Here is a 25,080-nt window from a genome sequence, read left to right on the forward strand (position 1 = left end):
CTGTTATGCTCTTTCAAAGAATTAATACTAGCTCCCAGAGAGGCTGAATAAATTGTTCAAAGCTACTCAGCCAGAAAGTGGTAAAGCCTGGCATGAACCCAAGCCCACTTGCTCTAGACTCCGTATCTTTTCCCAGCCTCTCCTGTACCTCAGCTGAGCCTGCCCTATGAGTAGCCACTCCCCTCTCCAGCCTTCAGGGACTGTACTGAGCTAAATCTCCCTCTGCCTTCTCCCGGTCACAGGCCCAATTCCTGCATTTTCTGGGTCCTTTCTGAACATTTTTTTTTTTTTTTTGAGTCAACATAGCTCTGGAATTCTCTGCTTTCAATGGCCTGGGCATATGAGTTTGGCTCTCAGAAGCCACAAAACAGCACTAACGTAGTGACTTTGAATGGTTCCTTATTACTTCACAATGGAATTCCAATGCCCCATTTATAAGTAGGCTAAATTGCTGGTTCTATCCCAAGATTCAGGGAGATAGTGAGGGAACTGACATAATCCATGTCAATTGTTTAACTTGGCTATTCTTGTGTTTTCTGGTAGTTCACTGGAAAAGGCTTATTCCCTGAAATCACTGAAAGAACAGGGTACACACGCAAGAAATTGACTTGTCAATTTGAGGACAAGCAGGGATAAATGTTCACTCTGTTAACTTTACATGAACGTGTTAGGTGTAGCGGGGTCAAAATGAACTAATTTAAACCTGTGGCCTAGAATGTCATGATTGCCTGTGATTGTTCTCTTTTCTTTTCCCTGAATCTCCCGGTGTATCTGAACCTCGCAGATATGTTCCTTTAAAAAATACACACCATTAGGAAAGAAATTGGTAGGAAAAGCCTCCATTAAAGCAGCATTTGGTAAAAAGTGAGGGTATTGTAGTAGAGAAATTTTCAGCCTCACTGTTGAAGGCAGAAACTCCCAGATTTTTTCTCTGACAAGCCTGGGGTCATGGTTCTTGGGCAGTAGAACTTGGGAAAAGGCAGAACATCCCCTGTCAGCTTAATTTCCTGTGTGCAAGCAGGTTCTTCTCTCTTGCTAATTGTGCTAGCTCTTCTGATAGATCCAGGTGTCTGGGTTAGCTTCTGCTGATGCTCCAGCTTGATGGGGTCAATACACATGTCCTTGTTTGCTTGCTCCCCCGCGGCTACTCCATGCTCCAAGTTAGGGGAATTAGACTCAGCTACATACAAAGAAAGTGCATAGTCTTGAGCTGAGAAAGAGGAAGTGAATCAAAAGACGTAATTCTTGCAAGATCCCTGGTAAGAAATGAGCTAATCAAAGCCAGGCTTGGGAGCAGGATGTCCCCAGTGACTGCTAGAATCAGGGCAGGATATGACTGCATCTCTTACTGACCATAGTGACTTGCTCTGTGCTTCCCAGTGAGTTTGACATTTCAGATTCATTTGATAAGAATTACTTAGGAGTTGCTTTCTGCAGTGGCTGTGAACCTGAAATAATAACAGAATGTATGTCATCAAATTGTTTCTATTCCTAGTTTTTAAATTTTTTTTCTAAGTACTTCCGTGGAATTAAAATTACTCTTATAAAACTGGACTTCAGGAATGAGTTTTCAATAGTTACTCTTTTTCAAAAACAAAGGAATGACAAAGTTCATCGTTAAATGTATTGGGTGATAGTAAAATTACAAGTATCACCATCAGTTTGCTTCCCTTTTTCTTTTCTTATGGGGAGGTGATGTTCACCTAGCCAAGCCCACCATGTTAGTAGGAATGTGTTTAATAAAAAGATCTTGTGGGAAAGTATGCTTTTCACTATAATTGTCATTGTTACTGTTTTAATGAACCTTTTATCTCTTTTTCATCTTAAGCTTGGCTTCCCTGGTTCTATCCCAAGATTCAGGGAGATGGTGGGGGAACTGACGTAGTCCATGTCAACTGTCTAACGTGGCTCTTCTCGTGTTTTCTGATAGTGTTTTCTGGACTCTTGCATTTTATCATCTTCCAGTGACATTCATAGGGTCAGCAGTTCATCAAATAACCTGTCTTACCTTGAAGCAATTGTATTTGACATTTTCTCAGATTAGTTCCACCAGGAAGGGTTATTTCTCATTCCTGAGCTAGGTTTGCGACGCAAGATTCCCATCATTCCATCCTGGAGCCTTCAAAGGAGGAGAAGAAAGAATAAAAATGATCAGATCCTAGTGTGGGTCACAGCCTCTGTGTGCTCTTGAGCTGACATTCAGGATGTTCCCTTTCACTGAGAGGAAAGGAAATTGCAACTGCCAAGACTGAGCTCCTTACTTCTGTAGAATTGTGAGTTGCTTTAGATGTTTGTGACCTAGTCCTAGCGCAGTGTGAAGAAAGAAGGTCATTGAAGGAGGCCTGGGCCAGGCATGTCATCTGGTGGGTGTTTTTTGTTCTGTTTGGTGTGGCTTTTAAATATGAGTGGGTGGTGGCTTTTTCTTTTCTTTTGAGAAATGTAGAAACAAAGGATCTTTGAAGACCTCAGACTCCATGGAGATGGAATCTTTCACAATCACCGAATACTCTAAACTTTTGATTTCCACAAAATACCTCTAAACTTCTGGAATTCACATTTGTTACTTTTTTTGAAGTTAGACCTGTTCCTACAGAAGGAGGATTTGAGCTGTCAGGACTGACAGCAGCTGTGTTCGGAATATACACAGCCCTCTCCCGGGTTCCCTTGGGTGGGAGGAATTGCAGATTCTTTTCTCTCCCTCCTGTCAGCACAGCCCACTTCAAGTGCCCCAGGGAAATCCTTTCTTGCTTGGAAAATCCCTAAGTGTGGCCAAGGCACGGCTTGCTTTCTCTAGACTAGAAAATGCTTTATCTCTTTCTCATAAATAAACAGGAAACACAAATTCATGTTTCCCACTTTTCTTTTCCACTCATGGAGACAGTGCTGGCTAATTTGTAATGAAATCCTGCCTGGTTTTGGTAATGGATTTGTAATGAAATTCTCTCCCTGTTCCTTAGACTGCCTCACAATGAGACAGCCCCCGAGCCTACCCTCTTAAATGCCAACAATATAACTGCTTTTTCCTCTTAATATATTTTGAGTATTTTTCTATGACTTTTAACTAGTCTGAAACATGATTTGTAATGGCTAAAAACTAGTCATACCTAATGTAACCATTCTCCTGTAGGCAGATACTTTGGTTCAATTGTCTTTTTAATTACTAAGGTCGAAGTTCTTGTACATAAGCTTTCTGCTCATTCTTAATTGTCAGCCAAACTAGCTAGTGCCAGAAAGTTCCTTGGAAGCTGGCTAGCCAGTATTATACATCAGAGAAGCATATTTCCTAAACTGCCTTCCTTGAAAGTTTAATAGGCATTCCATGAAGTGAGTTTCTCTGGTTAAATAAATTTGAGAAATGCTGCATTTTTGTTCTTGCATTAGCAATTCATGGTTATGTTAGGACCAGACCCAGAAGTCTTCCCGTAGGACCTTCGTCTCTGTCTCTCTGCCTTTCTGCCCCTCGCCTTCCTCTCCCCTTTCTCCTTATTTAAATCCAAGTTTATTTTTACAATGCTTTTTGGGGGGGTTGTTTTGCTTGTTTACAGCATTGAGGGTACCAGCTCACATAGCCAAGGTAATAGGACACATGTTTAGAAACAGCTTTGAAATCAATCCAGCCGAGCCAAGTTGCTTATCCTCAAACACCTGCAAAACTCTAAGTCTGATATCACTGTAGATGGAGTAGTTTGAACAAAAATCACGTTTATGAAATACACTCAAAAATGTTTCCTATTCTGCACTCAGAATTTCAGTCTGATTTTGTTCTGTTGTTTCCCTATGGCGGATGTAGAGGTCACCTTGCACCTGTCCCCTGCTCTGTTACCATTGGGTCCCCTCTTCAGGCTAAAGCAACCCAGGGCTGCCCTTGGCTCTGCATGGCACAGTCTGTTCTTGTTGTTTCTCAGGACAGTGACTGGGGTCCTTCAGGAGAACTCTTCTGTGGAATGTTAAGTCCAGGTGAGAAACTGAATCGCTGAATTGGAGGCTACTTGGAGGTGTTTCAGCTATTGAATCACTCAGCAGGTGGATAAACCTCGGCCAGGGCCAGGTTGGATGGGGTAAGCTGGGAGGGAGGCACCTCTGGAGAAAGAGGGGCTGTGAGATTCACTGTGGGATAACTCACTGTTTGGGGCATAACTCACTGTTTGGCCAGAGAACTTCAGTGGGCCTCATGGTGCCACCGGTAAGGATGTGACTGACCTCGCAGGCCTGCAGCACAGACCATTCACTTCACATTCCTGTGATGATCTCTGAGGTCCAACAGTGGAGGTGTCTGCAGGGTCCACTGCTGGGGGAAGAGCAGCAGAAGTTTCTCACCATCCTCGTTGAGACAGTGGGGGATTACGGGGCCCAGCAGAAAAGTCTGGCCAAGCCAGCTTCCCCTGACACTGACCAGACGCCTGCTGATGAAGCACAGCACCTCCTTTGTCTGGGGACCTGTGACAGCCCCACCTGCCTGAGGCCATGACATGATCTTGGTTGGTTATCTGAACAAAGCCTCTTCTCTCAGGTTGTTGTCAGCCACCTTTCCTCTGGGGGGCAGCTGCTCCAGCCTACTAAGCCAGCCTTCCTTCCTGTGACCTCTGGTGGCTATCACTGGTAACACTGGTTCCAGGGATGGGCTTTGAGTTGCTGGAATGATAGGAAATAAATAAGCAGGAAGTGTCTTTACTGTCTCGAGGCTGACCACGTCTCTGTAGCCACGTTTCACCTCCTCCACAGCTTCCTTGCAGCCTTCATCTCCTCCTAGAGATCAGCTACCAACCACCAGACTATAATAGTGACTATCAACTGTCACTTGTGCAGGAGTTAGCCTCTGGGCCTCCATGGTCTAAGCCATTTCCAGGTGTCAGGAAATCCACCCTAACTACATTGTAGGACACAAGGATTCAGTGATATGAAGGCCATCTGTGAAATGCCATTGTCATTGCCACACAGAGCCATGAGTGTGATTCTGTGGCCGTGGAATGTTTGATCTCGTGTGTTCCAGGGAAGGCATTTGAACTCTTTCTTCTGATTCCTTGTGGGAGGTTCTGTCCCAATCCATAAGCATTTGCTAAGCGGCTAGTACATGTGTTTCCTCGTGGACTTAACTGGTTTTATCAGCTCGTGTCAACTGCCATGTGCCATGTACCACAGCTCCTGCCATGTGCCATGTACCACAGCGACCAGGACCAGCTAGGCCCTCCTCTAAGGGGGTCTTCATTCAAATGCTTGGGGGGGTTCACTGATAGTTGAAGCGGTTCATATCCTCAGGTCATTTTTGCAGTTTGTAACAGATGCTTCAATAATCAAGTCAGCTTGTGAAAAGGCTGTCACAGGAGGTAAACCAAGTTCTACAAGGCTGGGGGGCCCTGCTGCCTGGTGTGCGAGAGGCAGCAGCTAGAGGCAGTGGATTTCCACTGTGCCTTCTAGACGTTTAGTGCCGGATGAGTGGCCGATGGGAGATTACCTGGACACTTGAGGTCAACAACTGGAGATGACAACAAAGCAACTTGGTGTCTATTTCTGGTCCTGGAAGAGCTGCGGGATACTCATGAAACTGTGTGTCCTCACCCTTGGAGTCACATTATCCTTTGAGATAATGGTTAAATGGTAGCTGGACTCATTGGATGCTTTCTGTTCTAAATACTAATTTTATAAATGTTAACTCAGTCTTTCTAACAACTAAGGGCGGGTACTTCTGTCATCATATCCGCTTTACAGATGAGGAAACTGAGGTATAAAAACAGTGGGTTGCCAGCCCAGAATTACTTGGCACCTAAGTAGTGGATTCAGACTCCAGCACGAGGGCTCCAAAACCTGTGTGCTCACCTCTGTGCTGGACCACTTCTCAAGCCATCAATTTAAAAGTCAGTTGTAATTTTTAGAGGTGTATGCTAAGTGTACAGGGATAAAATGACCCCAGGTCTGGAATTTCTTTAAAAAATGCAACAAGTGGAAGGAAGGAAGGACCACAGGTGGTAAAATCTTGATAAATATTTATTGTAGGTTATTTAAAAATGCCTATGGAGTCATTATTAGCAGTTCCTAACTTCTATAATAAAAAATAGAAACGATTTCTTGTGAATTTGGAGATTTTGAAATATTTGTTATTGTTGTTATCAAGAGTTTTTAAAATTATCTGGATCATTGCATATGCTTTTTACTAAGTTGATCAGTGCAATTGTGGCTGTGAAGTGGAATCCCTCTTTTGTATGTTAAAAACTACTTTCCTCCAGGTGCCATGGAGCACACCCGTAATCCCAGTGGCTTGGGAGGCTGAGGCAGGAGGACCTCAAGTTCAAAACCAGCCTCAGCAGCTTGACAAGGCCCTAAGCAACTTAGTGAATTGACCATGGCACACGCCTGTAATCCCAGTGGCTCGGAAGGCTGAGGCAGGAGGATCGTGAGTTCAAAGTCAGCCCCAGCATAAAAGTGAGGCGCTAAGCAACTCAGTGAGACCCTGTCTCTAAATAAAATATAAAATAGGGCTGAGGATGTGGCTCAGTGGTCAAGTGCCCCTGAGTTCAATCTTTGGTACCTCTCCCCACCCCACCCCCCCAAAAAAGAGAGAGACGGGGGGATGGAGCTATGACTCAGTGGTGAAGTGCCCCCTGGGTTCAATCCCTAGTGCCCCAAACAAACAAAACTACTTTCCCATCTAGTCAACAAATGTGATGGCCATGTGCCTTATTTTTTTTTATATTGATAAGGGTTCCCCTGCTTGCCAAATGTGTTCAGTGGAATAGTATAACATTTGAGTTGGAAGACCTCACAAAGACAGCTCCTTCCCAGACTCATTTGGCAGCTGTGGAAGTGGAAGCTCAGAATTTAAGTGATTGGCTGAAGATTAAAGTGGAACATTAAAAGCATGATCTATTGCCAATCACGTAACCAGTTAATGAGGGCGCAGGAATTAAAATCTGGAGCTTCCAAGCTCTAGGCCTTTCCAGGTCCATCGGAAGGAGCCTGTGCTGGTAAGGGGCCACAACCACCCGCATGGAGACTCAGACTCAGCCTACACTTGGGACTCCTGCTATGTCAGACAGGTGGCCAAGTAAGGAGTCTGGGATGTGAGATGAAGGCAGGGAGTTTCCCCAAGCTTGGGACCAGAAGGGGTCACGTGGGACTTCAACTTCCCCTGGCTCTATTCAGAGGACAAAATGTGGCTTCTTAAATGTGGCTTCTTCTCGCACCCTTTAAGAGCCTCACGTGGATCAGCTGGTGCCCCCAGTGCCACCTACTTTGGGGCTTGAAAGGACCCATTTATTCTGTTTTCTCCACATTCCTTCTTGCAGAGCCCAGCTGTGTCACCCTCAAAGGGCCTGTGTAAAAAAAAACCATTGCCATTGCACCTTCTCAGAGGTGCACCTGGGTCTCAGTGGCACTAAAGTCTACTCTTTGATGGGCCAGAAGCCAGGGCCCCAGGCTTGTCCCAAGAGAAGAATGAATGCAAATGGTCTTAGCAAAAGTGTCCAGAGTCTCCACATCACTGGCCTCATTTCCTTATCTGAGAACTCCTGGAGAGCATCTCAGATCTAAAATCTCACCACTCCACGTCTGGTGGATATCCCGTGCCCCTCACGTCCCACCACCATACACACTGCCTTCGCTGGCATTTGTCCCTTAAGGTTTGGAGGATCTCAAATTCAAATGCTTTCGGGACCCCAGCAGGTAAGATGAATGAATGAAGCTGACCCATGTAAGACTGGAGTGACCTGGGAGGAATGGCCACAGTCTCGTTCAAAGGGTTTGCCACACTGTGATGCCCATGTAGAAAACCCCAGGCAGAATAGCCGGCACTTGGCCACCTCTGACATAGAGGACACCAGGAAGGCCAGGTTCCACCCCTGGTCACCCCTGTGACCTCTGCACAGCCTTAATACTGCAGAACCTCAGATTTTCTCTGAGGGCCTCAAAGGCTTCAAGGTGCCACCTCCTCCAGGTCTCATCCTCTGACCTGTAATAGAATACACGTCTCCATAGCAACCAGGGCCAGGATGGTCTGACTAACATATTTGCAAAATGCCCACCAGGCCTGTGTGATCTAACTAACCTTTTAAAACTAGTGTCTTTGAGGTCTCTGATGGATGGGTGTGCACATTCTTTGCAGTGTTTTGTCCCCTGTAACTAAATGGCCCACACTTAACCTTCATTCTGGGGGCGCCCTCGATGTCAGAATTGCCTTTTCTTTTTGCCGGTTTTCTCTTCTTTCTGAAAGCAGCCATGAGCAGATGAGCTTAGAAAGGGTGTTCTCTTCGTATTGTTTCAGGGAAAATAGAGAAAGTCAGACCTCCTCCATCCCCCACAACCGAAGGCCCCAGCTTGCAGCCTGACTTAGCTCCCGAAGAGGCTGCCGGAACCCAGCGGCCCAAGAACCTGATGCAGACCCTCATGGAAGACTATGAGACACACAAATCTAAAAGGCGCGAGAGAATGGATGATAGTAGTGTAAGTTTTTCCTCCTTTCCTTTCACTTTCTGAGGGCGGCCGTCTGTGTGCTGTGTGGTGTACCAGTTCAGGTGTGGATGTGTATACAGTTGTCTCTGAATAGCATCGCGGTTCCCAAACCAATTTTCAAATGTGTGGTTTAACATGAGTGGATTGGGTTTGGGTTTCTGCCTTGAGTCCCAAACAGTGGCCTTTTCTGGCCAAGGATGGCTTGAGCCCGCTGGCAAGGGTGGTGCACAAGATGTTTGGTGTGTGGAAAGACAACACGCACGCACGGGTGATGCTGCAGGCAGGGAGCAGGAGTGAGCACCAGGGAGCCGCTTGACCTACTTTGTGCACATTCTGTGTTTTTAGAGAACTATGAAATGCTGCTTCTTCAAAATCTACATTGCGAGCAATCACTATAAATATTCCACAGTGCTCAAAAAGACAAGGGTGAGCTGGGAACGGTGACACACTCCTGTCATCCCAGTAAATTTGGAGGCTGAGGCAGGATGATTTTGTCCCAGCAACTCAGCAAGGCCCTAAGCAACTTAGTGAAACACCATCTCAAAATAAAAAGGACAGCAGTCGTTGCTCAGTGGTAAAGCACAAAGCACCCCTCAGTTCAATAACCCGGTTGCCCCACACACACCCCCTCCAAAAAAAAAAAAGGGGGAAGATATGTGTTTTGGGTTGTTTCCTAGCCTCTTATGCAGTTTGGCAAGAAAGAGCCATTTTAAATGACAGTTGAAAACCACGCGACTACCCTGTCCCTGACCCCAGAACCTTGCATGTGGCTTTCAAGTGAACTATGAAGGAAGTCATCCACTCTGGTTTCTTTGTCCTGCAAGAGACTTCAGAGTTGTTCCATACGGTCCCAAGGAGCCTGGGATCAGCCTCAAGGTTTCACGCCATCCCCGAGGAGTCTCGGGCATCATAATGATGAATAGCACCCCTTTCCCTTTAAAAGGTATCCTGCTTTAGATAATGAACTACCCGGTCACCTTAAACTTGAGTGCCCTGGGGTTCACAGTGGGAAAGTCCGCACCGATTTACACTTTTCATAACTCTGGCAGGCTCATCCCAGGTTAAAGGACTTCTGGTACAGAAGCCAGGACTGAAAGTTGCTTTCAGAATATGTGGTGAGAAAGAAAGGAAGAAAACGCACACAGGGGGAGCCTATGGTCTGTTCTCTGAATTTCACAGTGGCTTGGGGCCTGGCCTGCGGTGTCTGCTAAGGACATTCCTATTGGGCTTCACTGTGGTGGAGGCAGCAGCTCCTTCCTGAGCCTGTGGGACATTTCCTGCCCACTAAGTCTCTTTAGCCAGCCCTTTTTTGCAGCCCCAGTTTTGGTACAGAGTTCACATTTAGGTATTTTTGGTGGTCTGTGGCTGCTTTGAAAGGTGGTGCAGAAAAGTGTATCCAGAACATACATCAGCAACTTTGGTGAAGGTCAGCCGAGTGGGTCCCTCATGTTACCATGTGGACGGGAAAGAACAAATCGACCCTTTTAGTAGCGACCTGTACGTGCTTATTGTGTTGGAGTATAGATATTAGAAAAGAAACACTGTACACAGAAGGAAAGAGCCAATTCTTAGTCATCTGCTAGGCAGAGGGCTGAAGTCTCCTTCGTACCTGCTCTGATACTCAGGCAGCCACCTCATGAATGCCAGCCAGGTTGGATTTCCTTTTGGCATTAATGAAGCCAAAAGTAAAGTATGGAGTCAGCATTTTAATATTCTAATTGCCCTTCCCTTACACAGCGAAGAGGCAGCTTCCTATCTCTATTTTGCCCAAGTAAATCAACATTTCAGATAAGGAAGAAATCTACAAACAAATCAAGCTGTTGCTATTTCCAGGTCCTGGACGCAAGGCCCAGTGTTTTGAAGTAGAACTGACATTACAATCAAACCAAGTGTGTTTTTGAAAATTCTAAGAATAGGACAAAACTTATTCAACCTGGTGTCTCCTCTTTTCAGAGATCCAATCTCAAAAAAAATATACTCAGATTGCTTCTAAAGCAATTACATGATTTTCAGCCAGACTAAATTTCTGAGCCACCTCTTAGCATGTCTATTAGCCCTGCCAGTTTAGGGGATCTTTTCTGTTGTATCTATATGAGTCACCGGAAAATGCATTGAAGTTTTCCCCCTAGCTGGTCTGTGGCCCCCTTTCCGTTTTTCTTTAGTTGTCTCTTATATGAGAAGGACCATAACAGAGAGCAGGTGGGTTGCTTGGTAGCCTGGCTTCCTATCCTAGAAGCTAAGGGCAGTTCTTCTAAAAGTAAAATAATTCTGTTCTCTTGCTCCGTGCACATACACTGTTAGCAGGGCAAAATGGCATTGTAGATTGTGTACCCTCAAGTGGCTCACGCTGATGTCCCCAGTGTCACCCAGTGCCGTACAGCATCTGCCCTGGCATCTCACCAGCCAACATTTCCTTCCTACAAGCCCCCTGGCAGCATTTCTGCCTGCCCTTTTGGAAATTTGAAACCACGTTTTAAGGATCCTGTGGGTTCTCCCCCAGGATCAAAACCTGAGCCTAGAAAGTAGCAAGTCATTTATAAATTGAATAAAAAGAATCCTTACTTGGTCTGCATTCTCAAGGAAAATGCAGACCTAAAAGCAAAAATGACATATAACTGGGACGTGTCTGTGGTGAGATTAACTCCAGACACATTGATAGCAAAGAGCGTGAAGAAAGAGAAGGAGCCCGCATGAACCAAGCCTGCAGTTTCCCTGAGAGAATTCTGCCATCAGAACTGAGAAAAACTGTTGCCATTTAAAACAGGTCCAGGGTCCCCCTAATCACATCAGAGCAGTGGCAGGATGTGGAGCTGTCCACAGCGCGGGGGCCCTGCTGTCTCCAGTTTTCCCACTTAATGAAAAAAAAAAAAAAACAAGACAGGCCAGGCTCAGGGAACCTGCTCATTTTGCAGTTGGTGAGCAAAAAAGGTCAGCGACATATGGAACATTGCCCAAAAAAGTTATCCCCAGATGGCTGTACTTACTACTAGAACCTGAGCAAGGCACTCCCTTTGTGGTCAAAGTCCTCACCCACCTGGACGTGCTTCCTTGTTCTGTACGGACATCAGTGGGTGTCTCCATGCTCCATGTTTCTGCCCACTCATTAGTAGAGTCCTTGGCTAATTTTTTGAGGAAGGAGGAAGGAGGGTTGCCCCAAACCCAGGGCAGCTCACCAGCCTACACAGATCCTTGCATGTATTAGAAAAAGACCCTGTTTCCTCAGGGAGGCTGCAGCTCTGCCCCAACCTCACTGTTCATCCTTTTAATCATTCAGTCCTTTAACCTGGTAATTTTGCAGTGGGCCCAGATGTAGCCACCTGAATTTAATTGCGGGTTCCTCTTCTCCGGAATTGTTATCTTACTGGAAATGCCCTTTTTCTGAGTCTGATGCCATCTCTGGTCAGTCCTGCAACTCATAATGGACTGATGAGTCATTGTTTTCTAAAGAGCTTCTTGGTGCCTTGCAAAGGAGCTGTCTTGAGGTGGAGATGGAGGAGACCTTGCCCACTGTAGATCTGGAGGACTGTAGGGCTGGCAGGCACAAATCAGGAGCTATTTGGATTGCTTTCCTTCAGGCCTCAAGAAGCCCTTTAGGGAATGGATTCACGAGGCCATTTAGTTAAATGACGGCATTTAGTTAAACAGTATGCTTTTGTTCCCACACCATGACCTGAGCCTAGGAAGGTGAGGGTTCATTGGTTCTCTTGAACATGTTGGTAGATTCCTCCTCCTTTTCCAGTTAAAGGGAGGTGGCCTTAGTCAGCTCAGGGGCATGAGGAATATTGAGCCTTCTGTGTGCTCAGTCCCATCTTCACTTCTAACACAGGATCTACTCAGCAGGGTTTTCCGTCTCCCTCCCTCCCTTCCCCACCCTCCCTCCCTCCCTTTTCTCCTGGCCTTCCTCCCCTCTCTCTGGCTTTTTTTTTTTTTTTTTGGTGATGCTGGGGATTGAGCCCAGGTCCCTGTGCATGCAAGGCAAGCACTCCATCAACTGAGTTAGATCCCCAGCCCCCGACACTGTTACTATTGAAAGTTCTTGCAACCACCCTTGCCTGTCTCCAAATAAGAGAACTCATCAGTTCCCTGGACTGTGTCAAAACTGGGGTCTGGAACTTCCTGATTCTCTAGAAGAATTCCCATCTCAACTTTCCCTCTAAATGAAGTCATGCATTGAGATGCCGCTGTACTCTCACTGAGTGGGTGAAGGAAGCCCATCTGCCCCAGCGCCCCTCCCTTCCCCAGGCCCTAGAGGAAGCCCAGCCACAACCAAGGATGCTTCACGTTGTCCATCTCGTTCTAGGGCTGTTATGCCACAGGGAAGGTGCAAAGGAGAGGAGAGCTCCGAGCTCCTCATCTCCCAGCCCTTAGTCTGACCACTTCAGGACTGTAATTTTTTAGTGTTCCATGTAAGAAATTGCTGATGCCCACAGATTTGTAAGCCCATAGTCTCAGGGGTACTAAGTCTATGACTAACAGTACCCCAAACCAGTCAACTCCTCAGATGCCCTATGCAGTGTAGATGCAAGCTCATTGCCACAATTCTGGAAGGGGCTGTTCCACATTGGTTCTTTTGTCTCCTTTCCCATAGTTAGATCTACTCGACCCGCAACCCCGTGGATTTTTACAGAGGACTTTTAGTCTTCTAGAAGAACTAAGATTATTTTAGTATTATAGTGCTCGTATTAATTCTAAGTAACCATCCTAACTGGAGATCACAGGACCACCCCACTCCAGGGTACTGATGAGGGTGGCTGTGTATATGGTCACCTAATCTTTAGAGATTAGGGTCTTCTTTGAGTGAACCTCAAGGTTCAGAGAAGCCTACAGGAAGAGTTTTTGAAAAGCTGGCTCCAGAAGTCTGGCAAATCCAAAATGGAAGGAATCTCGTTAATTCAAAGTGCAGAAAATTTGAAAGCAACATCTTGAATTAACAAAGTGCAGCTTATCTGATATTTTTATTAAAGGATAATAGGGTATCTACTTGCTCCAAGAGATACAGACTTCGAAATAAACAAATATCAGATGAAGCAAGTCTTGGCGTGGGTGTGTGGTGGCCTCCTGGAGTGACTGCCCCTCCTGCCCTCCCCTGGCGTGGTACGAGTTCCAGCGGTGGGGTGCTCTGTGAGTGTCTGCTTTGTACTAACCCTGGTCTTTTCCCTTCCTGCCAGTACACCTCTAAGTTACTGTCTTGCAAGGTGACCTCTGAGGTACTTTTCAACTTGTCTGTCTTGGTGTCAGTGCATGCTCGATGCAGGTGCATGCTGTTGTGGTTTGCCGTTTCCTGATGTGTTACATGAGAATGGCAAGAAAAACAGCTTGTCTCCACGTGGATTTCCTCCTGCCTTTTCTGAATTGGGGGACTGCCTCACGGTGCTGGAGTCCATGCAACGATGATTCCCTGTGCTGTGCTGTGCGGTGAGGTTGGAGAAGACCTTGCCCACCCGTGGATCTGGAAGACGTTTGAACTAGAGGGCACAAATGATGGGCTGTTTGGCTTCTTTTAGTTTCCTTAGGCATGAGCAGCAAATCTAATCTGGTCTGCTTAGAAAATAGTACAACTCATGCAGATTGAGCTGTTGATTCTAACCGGTCCCTCTTACCTTAACACAAATCCAGAGAGCTCCCCCATTTCATGGATTCAGGATGAGTTATTCCAAATATGAACCAACCCCATGACCCCGTCCTTCTGATCTTTCAATTTATACTTTTGTTTTGGAAGCTTCTTCCCAAAGGTCTCTTTCTTTCCTCTCCAACTTACACAGATTTTATAAAGATGTGTGCTATGAGAAAGCACAATGTTTTCCTATTTTTTTTTTATTTGTGTTTTACCATATTTTTCTTTGTTGCTATGAGGAAGGACAGTATTTTCATATTTTTATTTCTGTACTAATTTTTATTTTAAAGAGAGTCTTTCATATAGTCATCATTTAGTCACCTGGTTTACGATTTATTAAGGATCTACCATGTGCCAGGCACTGTTCTGTGCTCCTGATGTCGTGGAGCCCGCATGCAAAGTCCCCAATTATAAAATGCAATCTGATAATAAGACCTACTCCTCCAGCTTTGCCCATTCTTATTATTTCATAGCACTTGCTAAATATTTTTAAAAGAAGTTAATGTTGCAAATACAACTCGAGCACTCTTGTTTCTTCTCCCAATTCTTATTGCTCAGTCTCTTTGTCACACCTTTTCTCTCCTGAGAGGTAACTGTTCTTGGCATTGGTATTTATTTTCATGCATGCTTTTATACTACACATATATGTACCCAAAACAATATCCTATTTTTTTTGCATGTTTTTGAACTTTCTATAAGTGGTAAGTCATATGGTGGTAGCCTCTGCTGCTGACTATTCAGTCTGCATTGGTTTTAGATATGCTCATGTTAATACCTGTGGCTCTAGAGCATTCAGTATATCTGCTGTATAGTATTCCATTCAATGAATATATCACTATTTATTCACTCCTATGGATGGAAATGCAGGTTGTTTCCAGTTTCTATTTTTGTTTGTCATTATAAACAATGCTTCACTGAATGCTATTGCACATTTCTCCATGCACCTAGGAAAACAATTTTCCTAGTAAGAGAACTGGGTGTAGGGCTACTATGTACTTACATTCCCTAAATATTGCAAATTATTCTTCAAATCAGTTGTGCCAAGTCCATGTGTCTATGTACACCTAAACAATGTTCTAAACAATCAAGCATGTTTAGGTGTACATGCATGCATGTATGTGTATATATCTCTATGTATCTCACTGTTTAGCAAAATAATTATATTTAACTATAGATTTGAGCTGTCAATTATTTGCAATTTTTGTTCATAACACAAAGTGAATGTTGAGAATACCATTCTGTGTTCCTTCCTCATAGTCCAAGTGTGGTTCTCATCTAGGGAATGACAACTTAGAATTAGACACTAATCTCATCTCCTATTTCAGTGAGTATAGTTTAGAACAGTGACAATCCAGTCAAATGTATGTGAGGAAGATAGAATTGGACACAGTGTAACTTTTACTGAAGGGAAAATAAGAGGAAAAAATATCAATATTTAAGAGGGGTAACTCATTAACATAACTTTTACTTCACATCCCCCCCAAACTGCTGTATAGTATTGTCCTATGCTGATTGCCATAGAAGTTAAGCTGTGCACTACACATTACAAAGACAAAAACAATGTTAGAGGATTGCTCAGAGAGAATTGATCTCCCCCGACATCATCATCCTGAATTTGAATTAATTCGTGAGAAAACAAAAGCAAATCAGGTCTCGGTATTATTATTATTATTATTATTATTTTAGTTGTAGGTGGACACAATACCTATATTTTATTTATTTTTATGTGGTGCTAAGGATCGAACCCAGTGCCTCACACGTGTTAGGCAAGCATTCTACCACTGAGCCACAACCCCGCCCCTGAGTATTATTTCATATTAATTATTTTTTAGTTTTTTTGTTTTCCTCTCTTTATTTCTGTGGAGAGTGTGTGTTGCTCTTTTCCGGTGCTTCTCCCTCCAGGCTCTCACGGCCATGTAGCCTGATGGCTCTGAGCATCAACTCTGCACCTAGAGTTTGCTGGGTTCAAATCTTGGCTTTTCTTCCTACTGACTGGGCAACAATGGGCAAATTACTCGACCTCCCTGTGCTTCAGTCTCCATCATGTAAGACGGGAGTCATGATGGCCTGAATCTCACAGAATGTCCTGAGGATTAAAACAGTAACTGGTTTGTAGTACTTATGATGTGTGTGCTACGATTATAGTCCTAGAGGCATGTGCTTTTAGCCCAGAAAAGGATAGATTATAAAAGTAAATATGCAATAATTAAAGTAATAACACTAAATTTGCTAGAGATTTACATATATATGTGCACACACACACACACACACACAGATCTGGGTTTTAGTTAAGGAGCAAGTGCTCATCCCCAAGAACTTGACTTTTGAATCTTAAAAGGCCAATTGTAGGATGGCTTTACTCCAACATAGTCCTGGATCACAGGGCCTATGAACCCAACGATGGTTTTATGCTAAGGTCTCAGTTATTTCAATGGTGATTCATTTATTGTCTTGTCTGTGCTATTACCAAGGGATTTAGATTTTATCAGAAAATCAGATCATGTTAAATGGTCATATAAATTAAGAGAAATGAATTAAGAAAGGAGAACTCATCTGATGTAAGTTGACCAGTAGGTGTTCAAACCCAAACTCTGTTAAATGTTCCCCTAATTAGGAGTACTGACGTCTGCCCATCACATTTTTTTGTGACTAAGCTCCATGAGGAAAGGGACTGTTCTGTCCCCAACATGCCAACACTCTGCCTAACCACAGGTAGGACCCCAGTAAATGCTTGTAAGGTAAATGGGCAGACAGATTATAGCATGAGTTCCTGAAGAACATGGCAAGCTAAATCTGCTCAAGTTGATTATTAAAATAGGGTTTAAATGACAAGGAACATTTGAAAAGGATGGGGACTCTTATATTCAAAACCTTGGATTTATTTCCAGTTTTTTTAATAAACCTTTCAACGTCAGCTTGTATTGCAGTCCAAAAGGCAGTTGATCATTTTACACAAGACAGAGTCCCTTATATAGATGCTTTGTGCTTATATTCCACTTCATATAGTACAAATCCTTCCACATGATGATAGAAATAATTTTTGAGACCTTATTATTACGTTTTAAACATTATTATTACTCATTAAATTATTATTCACGTGGAACCATGCTAAAATGCCTTACATACATTGCCTCATTTATTCCTCAGGTCAACTGTGGGTTTTATGATCCTATTTTACATGGGGACACTGAGGTGCAGGGGTGACTTTTCCAAGGTCACACAGTCACTAGAATTTAAACCGAGACCTGCCTGGACTCCAGAGTTCACACTGCCTCCTGAGAAAGTCTGCCAAGTAGGGCAGATGTAGATCGCCAATGGACAGAACTGAAAACAGGGCCCAGGCCTTGCAGGCCCAGTCCAGTTCTGGTTCAGTTCCATGTTATCCCACATTGGCCAGAGAAATGCTCTAGACTGTACCAGTTCTAGAACTATTATTTCTCTTAATTTGTTTTTCTTAGATAATAAGGGAACCTCAGTGTGCTTATCAACAGGACACTTGATGACATGGCTTAGGTGCCTCACAATGCATCATTCATTCAGCAGACATGACTGAGTACATCCCAGCTCTCCCTGCTGGGGGCGAGTAGGGAGGGCTTTGCAGAGGAAAGCACATCAAAGCTCCATTCATTGGACAAAAATGCAGAAAAGCAGGTTGAGATGGACCCCCAGACCTTTAGTCTCCTCAGAATCTGCTTATGCCTATTTTAGCAGCCCTGCCTGTAACCTGCATCTCCTGCTTCTCTGGAGTTGCCAACATCTGTGTCCCCTGCCTAAATGATTATTTTTAGAATAATCAAAGCCTTCATTGCAGTTTGGAAAACCAACCAGTACTGGCTCTAATGAACTTTTCTTTAAAATCAGAAACTCTGCACCCTAAACTAATGCCAGAGTAATTGGTTGGCATGATTGGTCTTGCTTGTACTGCAAGACCTAGGACCTTTTCTCGTGTGTTGGCCACCTAAATGCCATTCATCTGCACCTCATCTTAATAAAATTACAGCTGGAACATTTTGGCTAAAGTCTTCCACTCAGGAGTTTACAGATTGTGCTAGTGAACAGGAGGGAAGGAGGACCCATTTCAGTGGTGGCAAGCCCACTTGTCTTTGATGTTGTCACCTTTGATTTTATTAGTACACGTGGTCCTGAAGAAGTTTCATCAAAATGCTGAGATTGCTTTCTGTTGACCCTCAAAAGCTATATTTTTCAGTTACTGATTCTTTGTGTTTAATTATGCCAGAGTAGATTGGTGTGATACAAATATGATCATACCTTACATAGATCCACAAAGCTTGGCTTGTATCCACACTGGTCCAATAGTTAGGGATTCCTTTCTGATCTGCCTATTTATGATCTATCCTTGTGCCATCCAATATAATAGTTATTAGCCAAAGGGGCTATTTACAAATTTTAAGTAAGTTGAAATTAAGTTAAATAGTAAAATTAAGTTAAATATTTAGTTTCTCATGCATGTGTTTCAAGTACTTGGTAGCGATGTGGCAACAGTGGCCACCATATTGGATGGCACAGTTCCAGTCTTTCCTCCCTGACCTCTCTACCAACTGCAGTACCAGACACTTCATTACTTTTCATTCATGTTGATGCTGTTGAGGAGGAGAATAGAGGAAAGAAATGGAAGTTGGCTCATGTACATAATTAGCATCATGAACCCTGAGTAATTTTTTTCCCTTTCTCTTCAGGTCCTTGAGGCCACACGGGTTAATCGAAGGAAGAGCGCACTGGCCTTGCGCTGGGAGGCAGGGATCTACGCCAACCAGGAGGAAGAGGACAATGAATAACTTCCTTCGGCCCGGGAAACTTCTTTGGTGCTTGGGATACCAAGAAACCAAGAAATGATCACATCAAAGCATTTTGATGGACTATTTATTAAAGTGCATACAAACTCAGCAATCCTTCTGTAGACCAGAAACTGCAACACACAACGATGAAGAATAAAGCAAAAAGGGGGTCCACCCGTCGAATTCTGAGACCCAGGAGTCAGAAGAGAAAGGATTTCTTTGTGACTTAAAGAAGCCTCTGGATTTGGACCAGTCCACAATTGATCCAAAAAGACAAAGACACTATAAGCAAAACAACAGATTTGCTGAGGGCAGACCTTTGACCAGCCTTGGTGGGTGATGAGGACAGACAGTGAGGATAAGTCCATTCGTGAGCTGTAGGGCCCAGGCTGTTACCATCTGTGTGGCACAGGGTATTTCTCTGCTCTGGCTTCCCACCTCTTGCTCGTGGCATCCAAGGTGTTGGATTGGCGCCATTTTCTCCAGCCGCCATACAATGAATGGTGTTCCTCTCTGTGGTTGCCCCAAAGAGGCAGTTATGATAATATTTCTCTTACATTTGATTATTTTTAATTGGGAGCAATTAATGATTGCAATGCATACAATCCATATTTTTAAGACAATATATCTTCATGTTGCAGATGCAATCTCTTCTACACTAGGAGGTTGAGGAATGTGGGGTGAGAAAGCCAAACCAAATGGATTATTTTAGCTTTAGGATCTTGTCCGCTTATACTCTTGACTGATGTGTAGTTTAGAAGAACACATTTTCACAATTACGTTTCTTCACGTGAAAACTATATTTAGTGGGCAACAACTATTTTTATGATGGGATAGGGGAATATAAACATGAATAAAACCTGTACACATTGAACAGCTTGGTTCAAGATGGTAGGGGTATTTTTAGATGGCAATAATTGGGGGGGAAAAAAAGGTCAAACTCTGCCTTAGAGAGGTAGATGGCAAGAAATAAAAGTGTTTATAACTATTTTGTATTATAAAGTGAGCCTTAGAGGTAGTAGGAAGAAGGAAGGGATGTTTGGGGTCAATAGAAAGGAAACATTAAAGTCAATGAAGGTAGGGAGAGAACGAGGGAGGAGGGAGAGGGAGGAGAAGGACGTGAAAGAGATTATTTTTTTGGCTGAGTGCTTTTCAGGATGCTAAAGAGAAAAATATAGAATAGAAATTTTAAGTACAGGCTTGGAATCAACTACAAATCCTAAAGATGGGGGGGGGTGTGTGTGTGTACACCTTTGTGTGTTTGTGTAACGAGTGTATGTTCACGGGTGTGTGTGTGTGTGTGTTAAATTTCAATTGCTCACGACACCTGAGTGTACAGTTATTTCCTCCAAAGCTGTTAGCCAGCATCAGGAGTGAGTGAGAATTTCTTTTTTATGAAAAGGGATATAAAGGCACCGAGCTGATGCAGTATTTGTAATATTAAATTGACCTAACATGGTATTTGCATGAATCACAATTGCAGAGTTTTGAGTAGTTTTGTAATTTGACATTTAGGAACGTATCCTATTTATTCCCATGCTTTGGATTCATGCTTAGTATACACTAGAGGATGCTAGCTTTACTGTTTTCTGTCATTTAAAGCAATATGATAAGGGCATTCAGTAATTGGGTGCCCTAAATTTCTGGATGAGAAAATGTTCTGTTTCTGGCCATGAGAAAAATAACTAACCAGCCTTCGTTATTTTTCCTTTGTTTTAAAACTATTTTTTAAAGCAATAATTAAATTAGATCTCATTAAAATTCTTTTTTTTTGTTTTAATATTGTTATGTCATAAGCTCTGATATGTTATTCTCATAAGTAGCAATTCCACAAAACCCGTATGTAGTGTTACCCACATTATCTTTGCTTTTTTATCTTTGCTAGTGTTGACTTTGAGGGAAAGTTTATTCACAAATGGTGGGCATAAAGTAAAAAGATGGAACTGGCCAATAACCCCTAAAGATCCTTTCAAAGTGCCTCTGGTACCTGTCATATGCACCCACATTCTGCAGATTGTAGCCAACCTTGCATGTGGGCATTTGGCAGTTGGGATGGTTCATTCTCCTGAATGTTCAGCCAAGTGCTAGCCATTGGGGGACACTGAACAAATAAGACCCCTGATACAGGAGTTCATTTTATAGTGGCAGAGGCTGGCATGGAGCCAGGTATTCCCAGGAAGGTGACCTCCATGTTAGAGCAGAGGTCCTGCCCCATTGGAATGGGAGCGCCCAGGAAGGAGGACCACCATTTGTCTAAGGATTTCTGGGCTGAGGACCGAATGGGAGGGGCGTTCTCTAAGGAGACACATGCAGAAGAGCAGAGGAGGCATCAGCACCTGTGGCCCCAAGCACAGTGGCAGTCAGGATGGTGGCCAGTAGGCTACATTTATGGGTTGCTCAGGAAATACACTGTGCTTCATGCTTTGGGACAGACATGGAACTCTTAGAGAGCACAGACATGCTATTGACTAACTCCCCCCATTTTTTCACAAGAGGGAACCATTTTCACCACTTACCTTAAGCTTTTGTTCTGTCTGGAAGGGGATCTTGTACCCACGGGACAGCTGCAATGGAGAAGAGCTGGGGCCGGGAGGAACGTTAGGAAGCCACCCAGTTCATGGAATCACTTTCAAAGCAACCTTGATTGAACAAGAGGCATTGATTGCTCTAGAGCCAGGATCCCTTGGGCCACACTCCACGAATAGATGAGGAAATAAATGTGATTTCTGTGACTGTTTCTCCCAGTCACGGACCTGTTTTTACTGTGTCCCCTACATCTCCAACTTTTACTAGTTCCCCCAAATTGCCTTCTGGATGACTGCTATTTCCTTGCTCTACTCACTGACAATCCCATTGCATTCCTATTAAAAATGTAAATTACGGTTCACTGGGGTAGAGCCAGGTTTTGTCTGTGCTCTTGTTTTTTTTTTTTTATTATTCATTCAAGAAACATTCCCCCTCACTGCCACCCCATGTTTGCGCCATGGACACAGCACTGTGCTCTGGGATCCCACATGAACCCCTGTAGCTTCCTGAAGATGGAACAGACCCCTGGAGAAAAGTCATTCCTGCCTAATCCACTGGGAGAAAGAGGCTCAGGAAGCTCTCGGCCTCACCCTTCAATAGCACACAAGCTTGTTAATGTCGACTAGAACAAATGTTGAGATTTTGCAAACGTTAGAGCCTTCCCAGAAGTATTCCTTGCTGCAGTGTTTATGGATGTTCAGTTTCTTCCAGAGCCGATTAACCACTGACACGCCTTGGTTCTCTCATCCAGAAATTATGGAAACAGGGTCTGTCAGTGACAGAGGTTGGTTGAATTCTACTTGGATGACAATGCAATTACCCATGCATGCTGCCCACCCTAGGCGATGACATAGAAGCAGTATCTATATCAGTGTCCACACACACACACACACACACACACACACTCATAACAAGAAACACTAAAGCAGTGTTGACTCTTGTCGCTGAAGACAAACATTTTTTTTTTCCAAATGAAGAATGGATTTAATTAAACTATGTATTGGAAAAAAAATAGCCTAAGTATTAGAGAAGGTGACTATATCCAGTTTTAGTTACAGAATCAATTTCCTGAATTTTTAGCATTCAGTGAGCTGCCAATTTTGATTGTGTTGCTCTTTATCCAGATGACATTTTCTTTTTTTTTATGGAGGAGGGGAAAAAAGCAGCAATACTGTGTTTGAAAATTATACTCTGTATCTGGCTTTCCTGTGTATGTTAACCACTTCGATGTTATTATCCTGCTTCAGTTTTATAGTGATTGTGAGGCATTCAATGCAAGTATACAGTTATTTTCTCATTAAAAACCCGATGTGTGTTGTGTTTTTATAAAGGATGGCTACTTGTTTAACTGAGGGGAGTTGGGAAGACTAGCCTAACCTTGAGTACATGCCTATGCCCTTGGCCCCTGCTTCTGTTGCAGCACGGATGGGACAAAGGAATGCCATTGTAGCAGACTGTCCCCAAAGCCCCTTCTCAATATACAAGATGGTCGGTGGCAACCAGATTTTGGCACTGCCCGCACCCCCCCCTTTCTGTCTCCTACTAGGAGTGAATCAGGGGGCACCCTACCACTGAGAAACACCCTCAGCTCAACCCTTATTTTTTATTTTGAGACAGGGTCTCCATAAGTTGCTGTGGCTGGCCTTGAACTTGATCCTCCTAACTGCTGGATTTATAGGCGTGGGTTATGTGCCTGGCCACTGTATCTCTTGTAAGAACCTCATGGGTTGCACTGTTTTGGTTTCCATTTTGCATGTGAGGGAACTGAGGCTCTGGTAGGTTAGTTTGTTGATGCCATGTAGCTCGTTGACGGCAACATTTGAATTTGAACCTGGGCATCCTGACTTGAGTGTTGCTCTTAACCCCCGCACCCCAATCCCCCAGAAGCACACGATGGCACTTTCACATATGAAGCCGGAGCAGACCTGCGTGAGCTCTGGATGGGCTGGCAACGTCTCCTCCTGCTGGCCCTCCAGGCTCAGGTTTGGTGTGAAAATTCGGAGGAGTGGAGTTTGCAGAGGAGCAGCAAAGAAGTTTCTTCCTTTGGATGAACTTTCTCTGGGCTCCTCTCTTCGGGATCATCTCTCCCTGGAAATGGTAAGAGAAGATGGCCTTGGCATTCCTACTGTTGCCGAAGAGGAATCAAATGATTGTGTGACAGAAATACAGAAATGCATTAAAATTAAAATTGTGGTGATGGTTGCGTAACTCCAAATTGACAAAATCATTGAATAGTATATTTGAAACGGGCAAACTGTATTATGCAAATGATACCACAATAAAGCTCCAGCCAAAAAAGAGTGGGGGCTTAAGGGAGGAGTAGGGAAATAAAGGAACCCAGAGTACGAGTTTGGGGAAAAGGGCCAAGGACACCACGTACCTTTAACTGGAGGAAAACATTGCCTTTCATGTCAACAGTTTATGGCCTCCAGTCCACCCACTAATAAGGAAGGAAGCACCTCTGTGGGGCACCCTCTAGGAACCAGGGGCTATGGAGACAGTCCCAGATTTGGCGGCCTTAGGCAGAGCCGAGTCAGTCAAGGAACTGCCATTTGGTGGGTGGAGGCACTGGGCGGTCAGGCTGTGACAGGCCAGTTTTCTCAACTGATGGAGAAGGGATGCCGAGTCTGGGGTAGACTGGATGCAAGTCTTTTGGGATTCTTACTAAGCAGGTTCTCATCACGACCCTCCCATGTCAAGGCATCAAGACTTCCCTAGGCCAAAGGCGGGTATGCAAGCTTGTGGGGGTCTGTGATAGAGGCTCAGTGGGAAGGGTCGGGGTCTATGCCCCTTACCCCAGGTTCATCTCCATGTTTTGATGGTGGCAAGATGGCGATCATCATGGCACATGTAAGGTGATGAAGTGACCTTGGAGCACACCCCTCCCTGTACAGAACCCACCCAGAATTCATAATTGGGCTGCTGGGGACACAGAGAATATGGGGGAACTGAAAAGTAGAACTTGGAAGGTTCTAAACGTAGGAGATGATGCCAAAGGAAAGAACAGGGTCCCAGGAGATACCTGGTGATGCCACACTGGCGATTTCTAAAAGTATCCTGCCTTCTCTATAGGGGAGGAAGAAGAATGTTTGCACAGTGCAGATTTCTTGTACCAAGAAAAAAATGATCTCAAAGCCCACTAACTGTGATAGGAGAGCTCTTCAAACTTCTGAAATTCACAGAGGATGGACTCTGAACCACTGGAATGAAATTGCAAATCTATTTTTTTCTCTGCCCATTTACTTTCAGAACATTCTAACTCTTCAGTGTTCTCTAGCAGGTACCATCAATGTGCCTGTTGGGAGCCGTGGTCCTCAGATTTGAGTGGGGCCCATGTCAGCTGGAAGGCTCATTACACCCAGTTGGGGCCCTTCCCCTGAATCTCTGATTCAGTGGGTCTGAAGAGCAGCCCAAGAATTTTCAACAGAGTTCCCTGGAGATGCTGCTCCCACTGGCCCAGAGAACTCATTTTGGGAATCAATGGTCCAGAGTGATTCTCAAGACATGAATAAGTGTGGTCCTACCCCTTAATGTTTGAAAACTAGAGGGTGAAGTTGGAGATGTGGCTTGGTGGTACAGTTGCTTTCCTAGCATGCCCGAGGCCCTGGGTTCAATCCCTAACAACACACACACACACACACACGCCTGGGAAACAGATTCTTGCCGCAGGTGCATATGGTTCTGGGTGTTCGCGCTGTTTGT

At 44.2% G+C, this 25,080-nt stretch overlaps 1 protein-coding gene across 4 annotated transcripts in view; it reads left to right on the forward strand.

The window, feature by feature from the left end:
• Palm2akap2 (PALM2 and AKAP2 fusion) overlaps positions 1-22,708 on the forward strand; it is a 459,101-nt gene extending 436,393 nt beyond the window's left edge. For all 4 annotated transcript variants that reach the window (XM_058581620.1, XM_058581622.1, XM_058581621.1 and 1 more), the window contains 3 exons: positions 8,255-8,433; positions 13,611-13,649; positions 18,754-22,708. In XM_058581620.1, coding sequence (XP_058437603.1) covers positions 8,255-8,433; positions 13,611-13,649; positions 18,754-18,852 — 317 coding nt within the window. In that variant the 3' untranslated portion in view covers positions 18,853-22,708. The remainder of the gene's footprint in view (positions 1-8,254; positions 8,434-13,610; positions 13,650-18,753) is intronic.
• Positions 22,709-25,080: the final 2,372 nt, after the last annotated feature.

The sequence above is a fragment of the Marmota monax genome, unplaced genomic scaffold (genome assembly GCF_021218885.2).
Source record: "Marmota monax isolate L192 unplaced genomic scaffold, Marmota_monax_Labrador192_F-V1.1 WCK01_AAM20220418_F8-fsc00020, whole genome shotgun sequence".
NCBI lineage: Eukaryota > Metazoa > Chordata > Mammalia > Rodentia > Sciuridae > Marmota > Marmota monax.